Source organism: Diabrotica virgifera, chromosome 7 (assembly GCF_917563875.1).
Source record: "Diabrotica virgifera virgifera chromosome 7, PGI_DIABVI_V3a".
Classification (NCBI taxonomy): Eukaryota; Metazoa; Arthropoda; class Insecta; order Coleoptera; family Chrysomelidae; genus Diabrotica; species Diabrotica virgifera.
This window is the reverse complement of record NC_065449.1, coordinates 10,793,179-10,812,427: the sequence shown is the minus strand read 5'-3', so window position 1 is coordinate 10,812,427 and position 19,249 is coordinate 10,793,179. Positions and strand designations below refer to the sequence as shown.

The following is a 19,249-nucleotide window of genomic DNA, read 5'->3' as shown; positions in this document are numbered from 1 at the left end:
TAACAATTTTAAGTTTTTTCTGATGCAGAGTTACGTTCAGTGGAGTCTTGAGGAGATTCCTTTGTGGAAAGTGAGAAGGAATGATATGTGTAGTGATACCATACCGGTATTTTACCAGTATTCTTTTTGTTGTTTGGTCATACAGAACTGTGTTACAACTGATAGACTAATCAAAAGATGACTTTATTATACACAAAGATATATTGACTGGATTAGATAAATATCCTCAAAAATGTTAACTAAAACTTAAAGAGAATTTTGTTGCCGTAGCTAAATCACCGTGGAGGGTCCCTCTAGCCATTAAAAAATCAACTATTAAATTTAGAAAAACGTGGTATTATATCTAAGTGTGAGGGTACTGCGGAATGGTTGAGCAAAACAGACTAATGAAAGCAAACTTTTGTGTTTATACATTAAATAGGTTACTAAGAAATAAGACATTAAATAATAAACAACAAGAAATGGTGCACATATAGGAACGCAAAGTACTAAGGAAAATATTTGGAGAAAAAATAGAGAAAGGCGATTGGATCAGAAGGACAAATAAAGATCTGAAAGAGTTATATGGGAAGCACGGCATACTATGGGTAATACGAACCCAAGACGGCTAAGACACATACAGAGGATGCCAGAGCTAGACTACCGAAAATGCTACTAAGTACACTACTCACTAGAGGACGTCAGAGAAGAGGTCGATCCAGAACAAGGTGGAAAATGAATGTAAAAGATGACTCAGCAAGGTTCAACGTCACAAATTGGACAAGAAGTGATGGAGAATAGTCACTCAATCCGTGAGCCTACTAAGTCTTAACACACTACGAACAAATAAAAAGACTTACCTTGTGGCGGATATCGCAGTACTTTGCAAATTCTGCTGCATGGTGTGCTGCACCGAACAATCATAGCTCGCCTGTGGAGGGTTCTGAACCACGGCAGACGGGGGCCGCACAGACTCAACTGAATTCTGCGAATTAACATCGCTAGCAATGGACGCCGGCGATTCGAGGTTCAACTGCGTCACGTCCATCTCGCAATGGCCGTAGTGCAGACTGTGGACTGAATTCGTCGTGGAATCTGGAGTGTAAACTCCCATGGACGGAATCTCAGCCGTTGCAGCCGCTGTGGGTGGAGTTTGCTTGATGGGGTTGGCGATCTGTTGGGCGGCTTCCTCTAGTTTCTGTTCCTTGCGATCCGCCTTGGATTTGGACTCTATTCTTTCGGTGGTACCGACTGAGGCAGATTGTGAAACAGGTTTGGTCAAATTTTGATTGTAGGAACAAGGGGTTGGTTTATTAGATTCTTCTATAAGAAAATTTTAATTAATAATAAGCAATTAATAATAAAATAATACATTAAGACAACAGAGAACACCACACAACAAAAAACTTTATGCTTCTACAAATATTAATAACTTAACAATTTAAATACCCAACAGTTACGTTGAAGCATATATTAGAATCATCCATACATTTTTTCTGCATTTCTTCTTGCACCAGCCAACCTTTCTCTTAGCTCTAGCTTTAGATCTCTAGTGCAGAGCACTTTTCTCATTTTGCTAAAATTCTCTCCAGCCTTTTCTATTCTAGTTTTGATTTCCTGAAAGTAATCATTTATGGAGTTTATCATTGTTCTAAGATATGCATACTTTTTCACTCCGTTTATTAGAAGATTCTCGTTATTTCTTTTAGTTTTCGATATTTTAATAAATTTTGCCATCTTGGCGTTCACTGTTAGACTCTTTTCTATACTCCGCTATTCTGGTCACCAGTCTCTGAACATCTTTAACATTTTCGGCTAAGATCACAGTGTCATCCGCATATCTAATGTTGTTAATGGGAACTATATCTATCTTTACTTCAGCTGTTTCATCCCAAAGAGTTTTTTTCAGAATCTCATCCGAGTAGGTATTAAAAAGATTTGGCGACAATACTCATCCCTGTCTCACCCCACGTCTAATTTTAATTTCCTCTGACAGCTGTTCATTAACACGTATTTTTTCTTCTTGCTTATAGTATAAATTTGATATGATCCTGAGGTCATTGTAGTCTATGTTTTGATTTTAGGTATTTCACTAATTATTCATGTCGTACTTTATCGAATGCTTTATTATAGTCAATAAAACAGACATGTACATCCAGGGCTGGATTTACATAACCCATGGGCGATAAATCTTCAAATCCGCCTCTGTATACCTACATATTCATGGATGTCCAGTCACCTTTGTATCAGTCCAAGCACCTTTTCTCCATTACTCAACCTAAATCTACACAAATAATAATTCTACTAGTCTAAATCGATCACTTACCAATTTTTGATGAGGCACTAAACGATTCTTGGTCGTGCTTCAACTTTTTATCTTCCTTCTTGGGCGAGGAATGTTTGTCTCTCGACTCGCTGGTTCTGCTCGCCTCCTTCATCTTACTACTACTACTGGAACTCCCACTACTGCCCTGGCTCGAATACCTGTGAGATTTCGATTTGTCTTTCTCGCAGGTCGTCGGCTGCTTGGGTAACATGTCCAAAGGAGCAAACTGATGAAGCATCGGATGATGAGGATAGGCCTATATAAAAACGAATTTATATAAAAATATACTAAATATTAGAAACTACACAGCTAACAGATCATAAGTGACAGACGACAGTTGGCAAATGATTAATGACTATTGGCACATGACAAACGACATTTCACATATGAGGAGTGATAGCTGTCAACCAATAACGGTATATGATACCTAAAAAGTGACAACTAACAAACGTTGGAGTGAAAACATCATCATCCAACTAATTTACGTTCACTGCTGGACATAGGTATCCCCAATTGTTTCCACACTTCACGGTTTTGTGCTGATTGTTGCCAGTTTTTACTAATCCGCCTAATAGCATATGTCCATCGTGTAAGCGACCTTCCTCTACTGCGTTTATCTTCTTTTCCTTCGGCCTGGCGACGTGTCCTATCCAGTTCCATTTGAGCTTGAGCAATAAGCGAAATTTTCAAGAAGATATAGATCTGATAAGCGATAAATGACACAGGACAGCTGACAAATGGTAAGTGACAGCTGACACCTAACAAATTATAAATGACTGTTGACACAAGACAAAAGACATCTAACATTACGACAAGTAACAGCTAACAACTAAAAAATTATATTGACACTTATAAAGTGACAAATAACAAATATTTCCGTGAAATACCAACTTAAATATTTTTTTATAAATATTAACTTCATTATTTCCTAGTCAAAGTCAATAAAAGAGATTATAAGGTGCGATTTATCTATTGTTTTCATTTTATACTAAGGTTTGTTTTCAAACCAAGAGGAGTAAACTAAAAAAACAGATTCACACCCAAGAAAGTCACTAGAAAAATCACCAAATGCATCTTCTTTTTTGATTGATCATATCGGCCTTCGATGATAATCCATGAATATTATATTATACTAATACGTAGCTAAAGAGTTCTAAAAACAAATGTTTTTTATATAAAAGTAGACTAAAAATCTAAAAATTAAAGGAATAACGCAGCAAATTCAAAAAACGCTGATATAACTTAATTAACCTATGACATGCCAATATTGTCAAAAGCTCATAAATGTCATTAGTGTCAAAATTTCGTAACAGTTGAGTAAACTTACCTGAGGTAAAACCATATTTTTAATTCAAAATACAAATGAGTCGAATATAAAAACGTTTTTAAAAGGTCAAAAAAAGCGTATGGTGGAATAAACAGATACAAATTGAGGTAAATAGAACCACGAGCATAAGAATGACAGAAAAGTGGGTCCAAATAAACGAAAGGAAACCTATAAAACTGAGAAATTCCCAAACCTATTACTAGTATTCCCATACCTAGAACAACGTAATCTCATCAATTACCTTATTATCATAATAGATATTCTTGCCCCAAATTCTCTCCCACTGCCAATGATACTGCGCCTGCGTCATATAGTTTTCCGTGGCCATCGCATTCGCTAGCAAACTCTCGCTGTCCATATGCATCTTGGGCTGAGCATCGTACATAGCTTTCTCCTCATGCAACTTCTGATGATACCTCTTTTCGTCGTATTTATCCTTTCTGGAATCTGATTTTGAGGATTCCTGTTTTGGCGAAATCTTCACGTCCATCTTCGGCTTGGGGTCTTGATGCTCGTGAATTTTGTGCTCACCATGCACGGTATAGTGTTTCGGTTCTGGATGCGACGAGTATTTGATCTCTTTTTGAGAAACCTTCTCGGAGGGTTTTACTTCATGGGGTTGAGCTGGCAACGGCTGCAAAACGGAGTGTTTGTACTCAGATAATAGATTGTCGGAAGGGGGATGAAATTTTTCCGGTTGTTGAGGCTTAGGGTGGATCTTTTGGTAGTCTGACTCGGTGGTGGGTTTGCGCTCCTGGGTTGGACGAACCTAAACAAATATAGTGAGTTGTTTAAGCACATTAAATAACAGTGCTGAAAAACGTGACTTAAGTTTTCACTGCGTAACAATATTTGTAATATCGTGACTTCAAGTTGTTCTAAGCTATATAAAATTCGTAATTTAAATTGTACATACTATAAATACTGTATAATATACTGTACGATTTAATCCATTTAAATAAAGTCACTTGACAAAAAAGAAGAATTAATAACCTAGAACAACCTCATCATGTTCCATAGTTGAACCAGACACAATTAGAAGTAGCATTTTAAAATCAAAGAGAGGAATAAGAGGTGGAATATCGAAAAATTTAAGGAAGCAAAAGAGATACAAAAGTATGAAGGTGAAATAGGTAAAATAATTGCCGCACTGAATAAGGGAAGAGATGACGTCGAAGAAATATGGGGTGATATTAAAAAAGCAATTAACCACACGGCGGAGACTACATTACGGACAAAGCAAATTACAAGAAAGAAGGAATGGTTCAATACAAAATGTAAAGAAGCAGTTGAAGAAAAAGTAAAAGCACGAAATCAGTGGATACGGACTCATAAAACTGAACATAGAGATATGTACGAGCAAAAACGAAAGGAAAGCCACAAAATAATAAGGCGACATAAGAGAAAATTCATGAGAAGTCAGTTGGAAGAAATTGAGGCGGAAAGTAAGACTCAGAACACCAAGATATTCTACACAAAAATCATAGAACAGAACAGAGGTTTCAAACCAAAAGTAAGTGAAGTTAAAAATAAACAAGGGCAAATAGTAACATAAGATCAACCATATATGGAAGTCTGGATGGAACACTTCAAGGAGTTACTGGCAGAAAATCAAACAGAAGAGATTACAGAAATGGAGGAAGAGTTGGAAAATAATGGAAGGAATGAGCCAACACTCGAAGAAGTAATCGAAATAATTAAAAATAACACAAACGGAAGAGCACCCGGGAAAGATAACATAAACAGCGAACTCATAAAACTAGGAGGGAAACCGTTGCATAGGGAAATACATACACAAACTGATAGTAAACATCTGGAAAGAAGAAAAATGCCAAAAGGCAAACATGCCAAATCATAACGATACATAAAAAGGGAAACCAACAAGAATGTCAAAATTACAGGGGAATAACATTACTGAGTACAGTATATAAGGTATATTGTCAACCATAATACAAAGAAGATTACAGCAAGCAACGGACAATAAGATAGGTCAATATCAATGTAGATTCAGGAAAGGAAAATCCACAATAGATGCGATATACATACTAAAACAAATAAGGAGAAGGCGAACGAAGCCAACATAAACTTATAAATACTTTTCTTAGATTTTAGACAAGCTTTTGATTCCACCAAACGAAACCAACTATTGGAAATATTAAAAACGCTACAGGTACCGCTTAAATTAAGAAAACTTATAAAAATGACGATGAGCCATACCAGAACGAGTGTGAAAACGCAAATAGGGGAAACAGAAGAGTTCGAAACAAACAAAGGAGTGAGGCAGGGTGATAGTTTATCCACAACACTATTCAATATGGCAATAGAATATATTACCAGAAAAATGAACAAAGGAACACTCAGAAATAAAGGTCGAATTGTAGCATATGCCGATGACGTTGTTATAATGGCAAAGAGAAGAGATAACGCAAATGGTAGAGGAACTCATTCAAGAAGGAAAAACAGTGGGTTTGAGTATTAACGAAAACAAAACAAAAATGTTAAGATTAGGAAAAAATCCTACTAATAAAGAGGTCAAAGTGGGAAGATACAAATTTGGAGAAGTAAGTAAATATAAGTACCTAGGAGTCATGCTGTCAAGTGATGGAACAAGACAAAACGAAATAAATGAGAAAACATTGGCAATAAATAGAGCATTCCAAGCCAACAAAAAAAAATGATAAAAAGCAAAATATTAACAAAAACGATTAAATTAAGGCTCTATGAAACGTTAATAAGACCGACATTAATGTATGGAGCAGAAGTGATGACAATGACAAAGACAGACGAAGAAAATTTGAGAAGAACTGAGAGAAAAATAATTCGGGCAATATTAGGACCAATAAAAACAGCGGAGGGTGAATACAGGAGTCGAAGAAATAACGAAATACATGAGGAATTTAAGGGGCAAGATATAGTCAGGAGAATAAAGAGACAAAGATTGAGATGGCTTGGGCATGTATGGAGAGCAGGAGAAGAAGCGATAATAAACATCGTAAAGTGGTCTCCGGCCGGAAGGAGACGAAGAGGAAGACCGATGTCCAAATGGATGGAAGAGGTGAAGCGGTATCTAGAGGACATGGGAATTAGAAATTCAGAAGAAAAAGCAAGAGACAGAAGGAGCTGGAACAGGATATGTAATGCAGTTTAAGAAACGCATTATTTTTCAAAATGGCCTGAAATTGCACTTCTTCCTAATCAAAAAGCGACTACAGTAGCAGAAGCGTTCATATCACGGAGAAAGGAAAATGGATAACTCACCTGCTTCTGTATAACAGACTCGCTATTCTTCCTGGGATTAGACTCTTCAGATGATACATTATTGCGGAAAGGAACATCTACAGGCTTCTGTAAAACACCATCAAGCGTTTGCTGAACTGGCATTTGCATCTCGAAAGACCTTTGCATCTCGATACTTTTGTTAACTGCAACATCAAGGGCTTTCTGAAGCTGGGGCTCTGGTAGCTGCATTTGAAGCTCGACAGGCTTCTGAATTGGAGGATCAGTAGGTTTCGGAGTCGTAAAGTCGTTGGGTCTTTGAATCGGAAACTCAAGAGGCTTCTGGTGTTGGAATTCGTAGGGTTGTTGTAGCGGAATATCCTTAAATTTTTGATTTTGCAACTCATTCGATGGCTGAGCTAGAACGTTGTGTGATTTTGGATCTTTTTCCATTTGAGGCAATACTTCTTCCGGCCTTTGGAGCTGGAGCTCACTTATCTTCTGGTTCTGAGGTTCTAGTGGTTTTGGTACCTCAGAATCAAAAGATTTGGATATATTGCTTTCAAAAGGTGGTTGAGTTTGAGCTTGCACTTCATAACTTTTTTGTTGAGGTTCAATTTGAGGTTGAGGTTTCTGAGATTGCAATTCCTCTAACTTTTCTGGAAAAAGCAACTCAACCGGTGGTTCAGCTGTAGTTTCCTTTATGTGTTCTTCCTTCTGCGTCTCTTCCATCGCCGTATTTTGTTGTTTACTTTCTGTGGAAACCTCTTCCTGATCCATATTTTCCACAATATCCGCCGACGAAGTGTTTTGTATAACAGACTGCTCTACAACAGGGTTCGCTTCTGAGCTTTCTTTAGTTTCTTCTACTGCCTCCAAGATTTTCTGGGCGTCCTCCAAGAACTTAATTCCAGTGACTGAATTATCCGCAATTGCTTCAGTTATGTCCATTCTTTCCACGGAATCGTCGGTTGAGTCAATGATAATTGTCTGCTTGGGCACTATGATATTATTTTTATGAGTCTCGTCGATCTTTTCGAGCTCCATATCTGTGGATTTCCTTCCGGATTCCGGTTGAGAATCTTCCTTGAGGATTTCTGCATTAACGCTATCGATTGAAGCAGTTTGTTCAACTGGACCACTTTGGAAATCACTGGGATCTGTCTGCTTTATATGAGGCACTAGTAACCCGCTTTGAAGAACTTCTCTGTGAGATATCGACTTGATTTTTTGCCCATCAATCTCCATCTCAGATTCGGAGCTTGTAGAATACGAAGGTGATTTGACGTTTTCTTTGATTTCCACTTTATCTTCTTCTTTAGGAGGAGTTTTAGACAAACTCTTTTGTATAGAGTCCAATTTTTCTTTCGAAGGACTCGTCTTTGTATACTTGAATTTACTCGATGGAGAAATTTCTTTCTGAACTGGTAATTCGTCGTTTTCCATCTCATCATCAGCCTCAGCGCTCGAATCTTCTTCTGTCGATATCCTGGACGTTCTTTTCTTTTCGTCCTTTCGAGCTTTAACTTTTTCTTTTTCAGGGGTAACTTGAGTACTTGGAGGTTTCTTTGCTGCTTCTTCGTCCGACTTTTCTGAGACCAGAGACTCGCTTTCACTGTCTTTTTGTAAGTTTTGTTTCAGAATTTCATGTAAAGTTAACTGTTTGACGGGTTTTCCGCGTACTTTCGTTTTACTCCAACCGCGCTTTTTCCTCATCCTCTTCGCTGAAGCCTTATTCTGAGGTGTAGATGGAGAAATACTTGTATTTCCGACAGCTTCAGCAGTGACACTCGCCTCAACGACTTCAGTTGTCGCTGCAGCTATCGGAGTTTCCTCCAAGACAGTTGCAGGCGTATCTTTTTCTTTCTCCTCCACAACTTCGACTTTGGTTTCTTCTGCCTTTATCTTATGCTCCTTTTCTTTTTGTTCTTGCTGCTTTTTGACGCGTCTTTGAGACCACCGTTCCCCTAATACTCGTTCTTTGGTAGCGGAGTTTTTCTTTGGTTTGGGGGTTGAAATTTCATTTGGGGTTTGGGGCTCGTCGGTCTGGAAATCAAAAAAAAAACTAAATATATCAATTTGGACATGAATGTGTATTATTAGGTTTTCGACCTCGCTGATTATTAATTTGATGTCAAAATTGAAAAATTCAAAATGGGGGATCCAATATGGCAGACCAAATTTCATAAAATTTTAATTAATTGGACATGAAACAAGGATCTACAGACCCAGCGAGTCTCGTAAATTGCACGGCTTCGAGCCACGCTTCACGCAACCGTATTTGCGTACTTGTGTTTCGAGTTGCGTGGTCGTGCGGAGTTATAATTTACCAAATTTAAATATAATCGTTTCTACTGATTCATATAATATACTATTAAAGTTTTTAATATTGCTAATATTATTAAAGTTTTTAACATTGTATTTTAATATAATTTTTTTATTAATAATAAAATTACCTAAATATTGCACCTAGTTCAAAAAAAGTACAAGATAAATACCGTAGTATTTTCATATGAAAATGCAAAGCAAATAAGCAAAATATACAATTTTCAGAGTAAATGCTTGTTTTTTTGATAAAATAATACAAATTGTATATAGGTAGGTAGAGTAACTAAGCGTTGAGTAGTTATAGCAAAAGTAGCTACGCCATTTGTAAAAAAGGTATACTACATTCATCTCGCTAAACTCAACCGTTATCGAGATAAACGCCATTTTAAATCTGAGAGACAAAATAATTTTTTGCATAAGTAATATCATTGTAGTTACACCCGAAAAATAACTTAAAATCATAAAAATTTACAAAAATGTATCGCAAATTTCTTCAAATGGAATTTGCGATGCAATGACATAAATTTGAGAACTGGCACAATTATTATGGTTTCATGTTTATTTTTCGGGTCCAGCTACAATGATATTATGCAAAAATTATGTTGTATCGCAGATTTAAAATGCGTTTATCTAGAAAACAGTAGTTGAGTTTATTAGTGAGATGAATGTAGTATACCTTTTTTAAGTAAAAATATTGAGAGAACAAAAGTTTTTATTCAAGAAGTATATAGAGTAGGGGATAAAAGTTGACCGTATTAAATGAGCGCTGAAAGACGTATATGTGGCGCCCTCTGGGTAATACATCAGTTTTGGTGGCGAATTTAGATTTCTCATCCCAAAAAACCCCCGCTTACCAAATTTCGTGTTGTTACCCCATGCCTTTCGGGAAATATTCAAGAATAAATAAAATAAAAGTTTAATTTTGACACCCTGTATTTCGGTTATTATCAACTTTTATGCTAAGGTAAGTTAGCTTAAATCCACCTATTTTAAGCTTAGAAATCTACGGTTAAGTTATGGCCCATTCTTTAACAAACACCCTGTATAAAATATGATATCACTTGGATGTTTTCTTTTTACATGTGCCGTCAAGTTAGTAGATTTCGAAAAGTTTATGTTACACTACAACGTTTCATTTTCTACTTACAACAAAAAGAACACTTTAAAAATAAAACAAGAGTTTAAATTATAAACACAAAACTAAATAAATAATTTCTCGGTCAGCACAACGGTCAGGACAACGGTCAAAAACCACACTTAAAAGTTTTAAAAATTCACACCACATAATATCAAATTTTTAAACACCTGGCGTGTCTCAAGTACGATTGCGCGAAGCCGTGCAATTTACGAGACGCGCTCGGTCTGTAGATCCAAGTGGACATGAATGTGTACTTTAAGGTTTTCGACCTCGCTGATTACGAATTTGATGTCAAAATTGAAAAATTCAAAATGGCGGACCCAATATTGCCAACAAAATTTCATAAAATTTAAATTAATTGGATAGGCTCGGTATTTAAAGGTTTTAGTAGAACTGGCTGATTACGAATTTGATGTCAAAATTAAAAAACAATGAAGGCACTCGTGGGAGTGCCGACTGAAGTGAAAACTTCTTATAGTATATAAATTACGAGCTCAATGCTTTTTCCCCATCCAAAAAGAAGTGCTATACCTATATCATATACGCGATGCGTATGCCCTATTCTATTTATGTATACATACACATAATTTATATAAGTACAAAATTTATTTCAGCGAAGTGATGACGGTCGCAAATTTAATACTTTTTCCCCATCCCCAACCATTTTTCCCATCTAAAAAGTGCACAACGTCCCTAAAGAAGTTTTCTCTTCAAAAAATGATTTCGTCGAAGTGATGACGGTCGCTAATTCAATAATTTTTCCCCATCCAAAAAGTGCACAACGTACCTGAAGAAGTTTTCACTCCAAGAAAAGTTATTTAGCCGAAGCGATGAGGGTCGCGACGACGGTCGCGATGACGGTCGCAATTCAATACTTCACTATTTAAAAAGTGCACAACGTCCCCAAAAGAAGATTTCACTTTAAAAATTTATTCGCCGAAACGATGACGGTCGCGATGACGTTCGCTAATTCAATACTTTTTCCCCATCTAAAAAGTGCACAGCGTCCCTAAAGAAATTTTCACTTCAAAAATGTATTTCGTCAAAGCGATGACGGTCGCTAATTTAATACTTTTTCCCCATCCAAAAAGTGCACAACGACCCTCAAGAAGTTTTCACTTCAAAAATGTATTTCTTCGAAACGATGACGGTCGCAATTACGGTCGCCAATTTAATACTTTTTCCCATCCAAAAAGTGCACAACGTCCCTAAAGAAGTTTTCACTTCAATACACATACCTACGTACAACATTTATTTCGCCGAAGAGATGACGGTCGCGAAATAAATCCTTTTTCCCCATCCAAAAATAGTTAAGTATTTTCTATGATAAAAATGCCACAAGGAAATAGCTTCAGAACAACATCCAAAAATAGGTTTTACATTTATTTTAAATTTAAATACTTCTATACAATGTATGTATAGATACACATAATATAGATACGTACAAAATTTATTTCGCCGAAGAGATGACGGTCGCGATGACGGTCGCTAAATAAATATTTTTTCCCCATCCTAAAATATTTTTTACATTTATTTTAATTTTAAATACTTCTATAAAATTTATATATACATACAAATAATATATAGCATAAGCGATGACGGTCGCAATGACGGTCGCGAGGACGGTCGCGAATTCAATGGTTTTTCCCCTATTCAAAAATCGCACAACGTCCCTAAAGAAGTTTTCACTTCAAAAATTCAAGATGGTGGATCTAATATGGCGGATCAAATTTCATAAAATTTGAATTAATTGGACATAAATTGATATTGGGAGGTTTTCGATCTCAGTGATTACGAATTTGATGTCAAAATTGAAAAGTTCAAAATGGCGAATCCAATATGGCGGAGTAAATTTCATAAAATTGGAATTAATAGGACATAACTACTTGACTTAAATACTTGACTGTTTTCGACCTGGCTGAATATGAATTAATGAAAAATTGAATATTCTAAACAGCAGAGCCTAAATGGTGAACAAAATTTATTAAAATTTATTAGGTATTGATTAGGGTAATTTATTAGTGTACATTATAGTTGGGATAATTTATATTGAGATCTTGCTGAGATTTAAACTAGATTAGGGTAATTTATTAGTGTACATTATAGCGGGGGTAATGTATATTGAGATCTTGTTAAGATTTAAGCTAAATTAGGGTAATTTATTAGTATACATTATACAAACATATAAAACAAATTATTAGACTTAACATAAGTCTTATATCAAAAACGAAAATCTTAAAATGCTGGATCCAAAATTGACGAATAAAATCGGTTCAGCTGTAATATTAACATGTGTAGTAAAAAATATTAAATTTTTTTAACAAGCTTTTGATAGAATTCAATAAAAAACTATACAGTATAGTATGTACTAAGATAGTCAGGTTTTTTACATTCGCCATTTACATTTAAAGTCGCCATTTTGAAACTCGGCGACAGAATTCACAAAACTCTAGTGGCATACTGAATAACACAAAAACTTTATTGAATTTTCTCTTTCTTCTTAAAAAAATCTCTTAGAAAATCTTGCAGGTACGCTATCTTGAATTTATACGTCGCTAGAGCATCAAAAAAATAATGCAAAGGTGTGTTAGTTTAGTTATTCACAATTTAAAATATTATACTAACAACTTTAAAAGCTAAACCAGTATCGATAGAGTGTGGTCAAAACCATGCAAGAATCACAAAAAAAAAACATGATTTTAATGAAAATTTCATCAACACTGGTAGTACGGTTGACGACCACTGGAATAATAGTAAAATGTTGAGAACTACTGGCATACAAATCACTTACCTTCTCTTTTTCAGGTTTGTCGACGGCCTTGGCAATCTTTGGCGTACTGCTTGGCTTATTGGCGCCCTTAGGAGTCTTGACAACTTCTTGTGGTTTAGCGGTATCGTCCTCCGGTGGTTTTTCGACGTTCTGCTCAATCCTGGACCGTTTCCTCGGCGTAGTATTCTTCTCTACGGGCTTCCTCTTGTTGTTGACTTCCTGTATTTTCGGTTTGGAGTCGCCGAAAGTGGTCTCGTTAAATTTACTGGGTCTCGTCCGTTTTCTACCCGAAGAAGTTATCTCTATTTCTGTGTTCTCCGTGCATTCCGTCGAGGAACTGTTCAGCGCCATCTTTGGTTCTTGTTTGGGAACTTTAGGTATTTTCGGAGTAGCAGTCGATATCTTCCGTTTCTTTCCTCGTTTCAATTTGACTCCGGTTTGTGTCTCTATAATGATTTTTTCCGGCATCGGTACCACTATATCGGCCGTTTCTTTGGAAACGTTAAGGCTGTCGTCCAGTTTCGGTTCTGAGAGCTGGCTTATGGTTTGTGTGACGAGAGGAGTCCATCGCAAACACTCGTAGTCGATGGGTATCCGCGTTTTGGACTGCAGTACCCTCTCCATGTGAGCGTCCACTTTTTTCCAGTCGACACAGACCAGCGATTTGTTCGCGCCCTCCTCTATGGAGACGTATTTTATAAAACCGAGCAGTTGTAGCGCCAGCGATATATCCTGACAGTACATCCCGGTTTCTTTGCTGATGTCTGTAAGTTTTAACTGTTTGGTACGATGGGCGTGAAGGTACTCCAAGATCACGGACTTCCAATAAGCGTAGTAAGAGACTTTACCCAAGTCTGAAAGCGGTTTTTCTGGAGTACCAGGTTGGCCTTCTTCTTTGGAGAGAAGATAACCTAAAAATTCGATATGAAGCTATAAAAGTAATAATTTAAAATTTATACAATTGATAAAATGTTTATTTTGTTACAGAATAGAAGAAGAATTAGATAAACACGAAACTTGTCACTCATGTCACACCTGCCCACCTGTTACACCTTTCCATCTGTTATACCTGCCCAACTGTCTCACCTGAAGTAAAACACCTGAGGTAAAACATCAAAGAATTCCACTTTTTCCATCACTCAACCAGTCCATGCTCTGCTGGCATCTGTCAACTGTCACACCTGCTCACCTGTCTCATCTGGCAGTAAAACATCAAAGGATTCGGCTTTTTCCTACGGTCAATAAAATGTTCTCACACCGAACCTGCCCATACTTTCTACCATGCCATCTGTCACATCTAGCTATCTGTCGCACCTAAGAGCAAAACATTCAAGGATTTCGCTGTTTCCCACACTCAACCGACCCATACTCTGCTAACATCTATCACCTGTCACATCTGTCACACACACACCTGTCACATCTGTCATATATTTTATACTTACTGAAATCGATTAGAAATCTTCCAAACCCTTGTCTTTGGTACTGCGGCATCGTCATTATACAAGAAACATTGTATTTCTGTACACAGTGCTTCTCCTTCGAAAAATACCCCACCAAATGACACCCCTTCTTATCGTTCTTGGTCAACACGTAGAACAAGAACGGCTCCACGTCGTAATACAAAGTTTTGTGGTCCAAAAACAGCTTAGCCAGAAGGCAGAGATTCTGACAGTAGATTTTATTGACGTTTCCGTCCACTTCGAAAACCGACAGGTCTTTACAACGGTATATTTCGGTGGCGGGAGGATGTCTCCAGGTGCATTTGTCTTGGTGTCGTTCCAATACAGCCTTGCTTTTGGTATATTTCAGGCAAAATTCACACAAGAACAATTTTGGCAACCTAAAAAAGGAATAGATTAAAAAATATTTAGAAATTTGTAACCGGTTATTCTTCTTCTTGTGGTGCTGTCTCCTTTAGTGGAGATTAGCGACTACACTGACAAATATGTCTCTTTCCAATGCGGCTCTAAACAAAGATGTTGAATCAAAGCCGGTCCAGTCTCTGATGTTTCTAAGCCATGAAATCTGGCGCCTACCGGGACCCCGTTTTCCTTCAATCTTACCCTGGATGATCAGTTACGCGAGACGGTACTTTTCGTTTCTCATTATGTGTCTCAGGTAGCTAACTTTTCTAACTTTGATGATCTTCAGCAGCTCCCTATCTGTAAATCTGTACCTATTCTCCTCAGAACATTTTCGTTGCTGGTGTGGATTGTCCAAGGTATTTTCAAAATTCTCCTATAAAGCCAGACTTCAAAGGTTTCTAATTTATGCATCAGCGTTATATTGAATGTCCAGGCCTCCGTTCCATACAAAAGTATGTATTGACATAACAATGTCAAAACTGTTCATTTTGATAAAGCCTTGTTAGACTACCTCTATTATCGCACTTACTTCTTGTTTATAATCAAGTTTTTTGTTGAACCAGCAGCCAAGATATTTGTATTGGTTTAGGTATTCAAGCTGTGTGAAAAAGGACTTACCTAGCATACTCTTGGGGAAATGGGCTGGAATACCACGTTTGAATCTCGTATTTTCCGAACTCGATAGCAGAAGGGCATCTTATTTCGGTCGGAAGGTTGCCGGAAGGAGTTGCCGGTACCGTCGTCAGACTCGGAGGGGGCTCGATGATTGGGGGAGCAGGAACTGGTAATAGAGCTGCGGTTGCGGCTGCCGCTTTTTCTCTAGTGTCCCTAAACAGCTCGACGTCTTTTTGGGTGACTCCTGGGGCCAAATGGATGTTCTTGATGTCAACTGTAAAGGATTTCATTTGGTAAGTACGAAAACAGATCATAAAATGCATTTTAAAAAAACTGCTATAATATACAAAATTTTTAAACTAACAAAATAAATAGCAGGGAAATTTATAAGGAAAATAGTAGGCAGTGGAAAAAAAAGGCTTTGAAAAAACAAGTACAAGAATCAAGAAATACCTACTAGCTAGAGCATACCAACAGACACGAAAGCAGAAAATTTTACAAAAGAATAAAATAAAGCACACAGTCATTTAGACTAAAATTGAGAAATGCAAAGACAAGGAGGGAGAACTACAAACAAAGAAACAAAAAATTATAAGGAAATGAAAAGAATACTTCGAAGAAATCCAAACGCAGACAATGAAAATGAACAAAACTAGAATCAGGATAAACGACGAAATTAAGGGCATGGGCGCACAATGTCGCCTGTCAAAATGTTCAATGTGTTTTAAATGTATTTATTTTTTTTTCGAATCCTGAGAAAACTAATAAATATTTTTTAAAAAATTAAACGCAGAATGAAAGATTACGTTATTACTGGGGGCCGAAAGTCCCTGAAAACTTCTATAATGTTTATTTTAATAAGTTACAGGGGTGAAAATAAAAGAGAAAATTTAGTGTGATTTTTAATTGCAAATATTTCATTCAAAAGAAACTTTTTATTTATCCTAAGGGACTTTCGGCCCTCGGTGATAGAGTAATTTTTCATTCTGCGTTTAAATTTTTCCAAAATACTTATTAGTTTTCTCAGGATTCGAAAAAAATGAATACATTTAAAACACATTGAAAATTTTGACAGACGTCAAAATTTTACATTTTGTACCTTTCGCCTTAATGAATTAAATGAAGGGTACGATATTGTAACATTTGTGAAAAGTCAAAGATTCAAAAATCAAAAAGAGTCAAAAATCTTAAATAGGAACCCCCATTATTTTATTGCAGATTTGGATTCCTTACTTAAAAATAAGTAACTTTTATTTGAGACATTTTTTCGAATTATGGATAGATGGCGCTATAATCGGGAAAAACGATTGTTGAAAATGGAAAAAGATGTGGGCGTTCGAAACGTTTATAAAATTATTTTTTTCAATTTAATTGTGGCTAAATGCGACTAAAATGGAAAACTTAACAACTTGACTTTTTTTGGTTTAGGACCTACTCTTCACAACCCAATAGGCCCCCATAACGCTCGGATAACTGCACATTTAGAGTCCTTTTCATGAGCATTTTTCAGTACGTCACAAATGATAGAAAAAAAGGTAAGTCCGTTATAATACACATTTTATTTGCAATTTGGCATAATAACAAATCAATTGTGTTTATTGCATTTATAAAATGGTATTTTCTTTGATTTGTGTGTGTGTGTCTTATAAATTGTACAGATTATATTCGTAGATATATTATATAATTCGTAAATAATTTTTTTCCCGATTATAGCGCGATCTATCGACAACTAGAATAACTAGAATAAATGTTATAAATGTCTGTAATCACAGACGTGCCTTTTTTTTTCTGTCACATACAATTTAATGCGTTAGAAAGAAATCGAAAAACTGTCACGCACTGAAAAATGCTCATGACTCTAGCATACTTTCCTCCCTTACTATTATGATGCCAAAAGAACAAGAAGTACACAAAATTACTTACTTATAGGATTATTTTGGAACGACGAGACAGCTGGCGAATTCAGCAAGTTATGGACCCTCTTTTTGATACTTTTTGGTTCCGTTTCGGCATTTACTTTAACCTGTGGTGTTTCCGGAGTTGCAGGAGCTGCTGCTTCAGATTTGATCAACTTTCTTTTCTCGTGCTGCTTCGAGTTGACTGCAGTCTTGACCAAATTCGAAGGTGTCATCGAAGTCAACGAAACGTCTGCTTTTGGGTCCACTTTCACTTCATCTTTGGGATCGATCTTGACATCATTCGTAGTCTCCACTTTTTGCGGAAGTTTTGGTTCGGCTTTTTCTTGGGTGTGCTACGAAAACGAAACATTAACACATAAAATAAACTAAAAAGTAAACGCTTACTTTGGGAGAACTTTTCGCTACAGTCGTGGCTTTTTTATCCTCGACTTTCGTTTCCTCCTGTACATCATCAGGTTTCTTTTCTTCCGTCTGTCCTTCCTCTTCCTTGCTATCTTTGGGTTTCCTCCTGTTGGGATTATAATTGGGCTGAGACCTGCTAGCCCTGCTTTCTGTAGGTGCTGCGAATAAATGGGACAAACCATCAAAAAGACCTACAACAATTATGGGCTACAATATGCAAACTGACGCTACAAATGGGTAAAACGGGTCGTAAAAATGCCGATGGACGACTGCTATTTACCACTAGATACTCAATCATAAAAGCAAAACTATATGCATGCTAAAAAACAATTACAAACCTTTGAGTTGTCCAAAACCTGGTGTTTTCTGGTACTTATCGGACGAGGTGTCATCCGGTTTTGTGGGAGTAACCACGGCGGCGTTCTCCTTAAGCAATCCCTCTTCTTTAAGGGCGGCAATAAACAAGTTTTCATTGCTTTTAGACTTCGGCAACGACGATTCTTCAGGTTTTGTCTCTTTCTGTTTAGCTTCTGCGGCCGCAGCTAAAATTTAAGAAAAAATAAATAATAAAAAAGGCTGAAAGGAAAGAAGAACCCAGATAGTAATATAGGAAGTATCAATGGAAGAAATAAAAAATGAAATTAATAAGAAGAAAATGGATTTGATAAACAAAACCGTATACTGAAAATAAGAACTAAGGAGGGAAAAAGATAAAATAAAAGAAAAAACAAAGTCAGCTGAAAATAAAAGATAAGGTTATTAAAAAAACAATAAAAGAAAGAATTCCAAAAGGAATAGCAATAACTGACAAAGAACGATAAGGTGAAGATATTTGGAAGGAATATAAGGAATACAAAAAGAAGAACGGAAAAAGAACAACTTAAGAACTGTACCTATACATAAAAGAAAAATTGAAAAAGTTGACAGTGATAAGATATAAGTAACAAAGACAGAAGAAAATAAAAAGTCCACATATCAAATATCAATTTCACAAAAAAAAAACGAAAAAAGAAAGAAGCGCAAAAGAACTGGCAACAAATCCTTACCAAAAATAATATAAACTAGACAAGTGGAAGTGGAAGGCATTTGGAAAATAAACAAGTAAAAGGGAAAAGAAAAAGAATAAATTAGAGAAACATAAGAAAGGAAGAAAAGTCTAAAAGAGAATAAAGGAATTATGATTAAAAGAAGGGTATGAAACATTAAATTGATACGAGAAGGAAAGATTGAAATAAAAAAGGAGGAAATTCAAGATAAATCCACTAAAGAGGAAAATGGAGAAAGGAAGAGACAAGAACTAAACGGCAAGAAAGTTCACAAGAGAGGACAAGAAAGGCTTTTAACTGAGAATCTCATTGTAAAAG

At 36.4% G+C, this 19,249-nt stretch overlaps 1 protein-coding gene across 4 annotated transcripts in view; it reads right to left on the bottom strand.

Annotated features, from left to right (window-relative positions):
- Positions 1 to 19,249, bottom strand: part of LOC114327377 (histone acetyltransferase KAT6A) — a 59,114-nt gene that overhangs the window by 23,299 nt on the left and 16,566 nt on the right. For 2 of the 4 annotated variants that reach the window (XM_028275974.2, XM_028275972.2), the window contains exons 8-17: positions 18,224 to 18,427; positions 17,868 to 18,076; positions 17,488 to 17,815; positions 15,568 to 15,838; positions 14,527 to 14,924; positions 13,106 to 13,995; positions 6,891 to 8,894; positions 3,874 to 4,401; positions 2,306 to 2,561; positions 840 to 1,302 (exon numbers count right to left, since the gene is read on the bottom strand). In XM_028275974.2, coding sequence (XP_028131775.2) covers positions 840 to 1,302; positions 2,306 to 2,561; positions 3,874 to 4,401; positions 6,891 to 8,894; positions 13,106 to 13,995; positions 14,527 to 14,924; positions 15,568 to 15,838; positions 17,488 to 17,815; positions 17,868 to 18,076; positions 18,224 to 18,427 — 5,551 coding nt within the window. The remainder of the gene's footprint in view (positions 1 to 839; positions 1,303 to 2,305; positions 2,562 to 3,873; positions 4,402 to 6,890; positions 8,895 to 13,105; positions 13,996 to 14,526; positions 14,925 to 15,567; positions 15,839 to 17,487; positions 17,816 to 17,867; positions 18,077 to 18,223; positions 18,428 to 19,249) is intronic. The other 2 variants (XM_028275973.2, XM_028275975.2) reach the window with 2 other exon arrangements.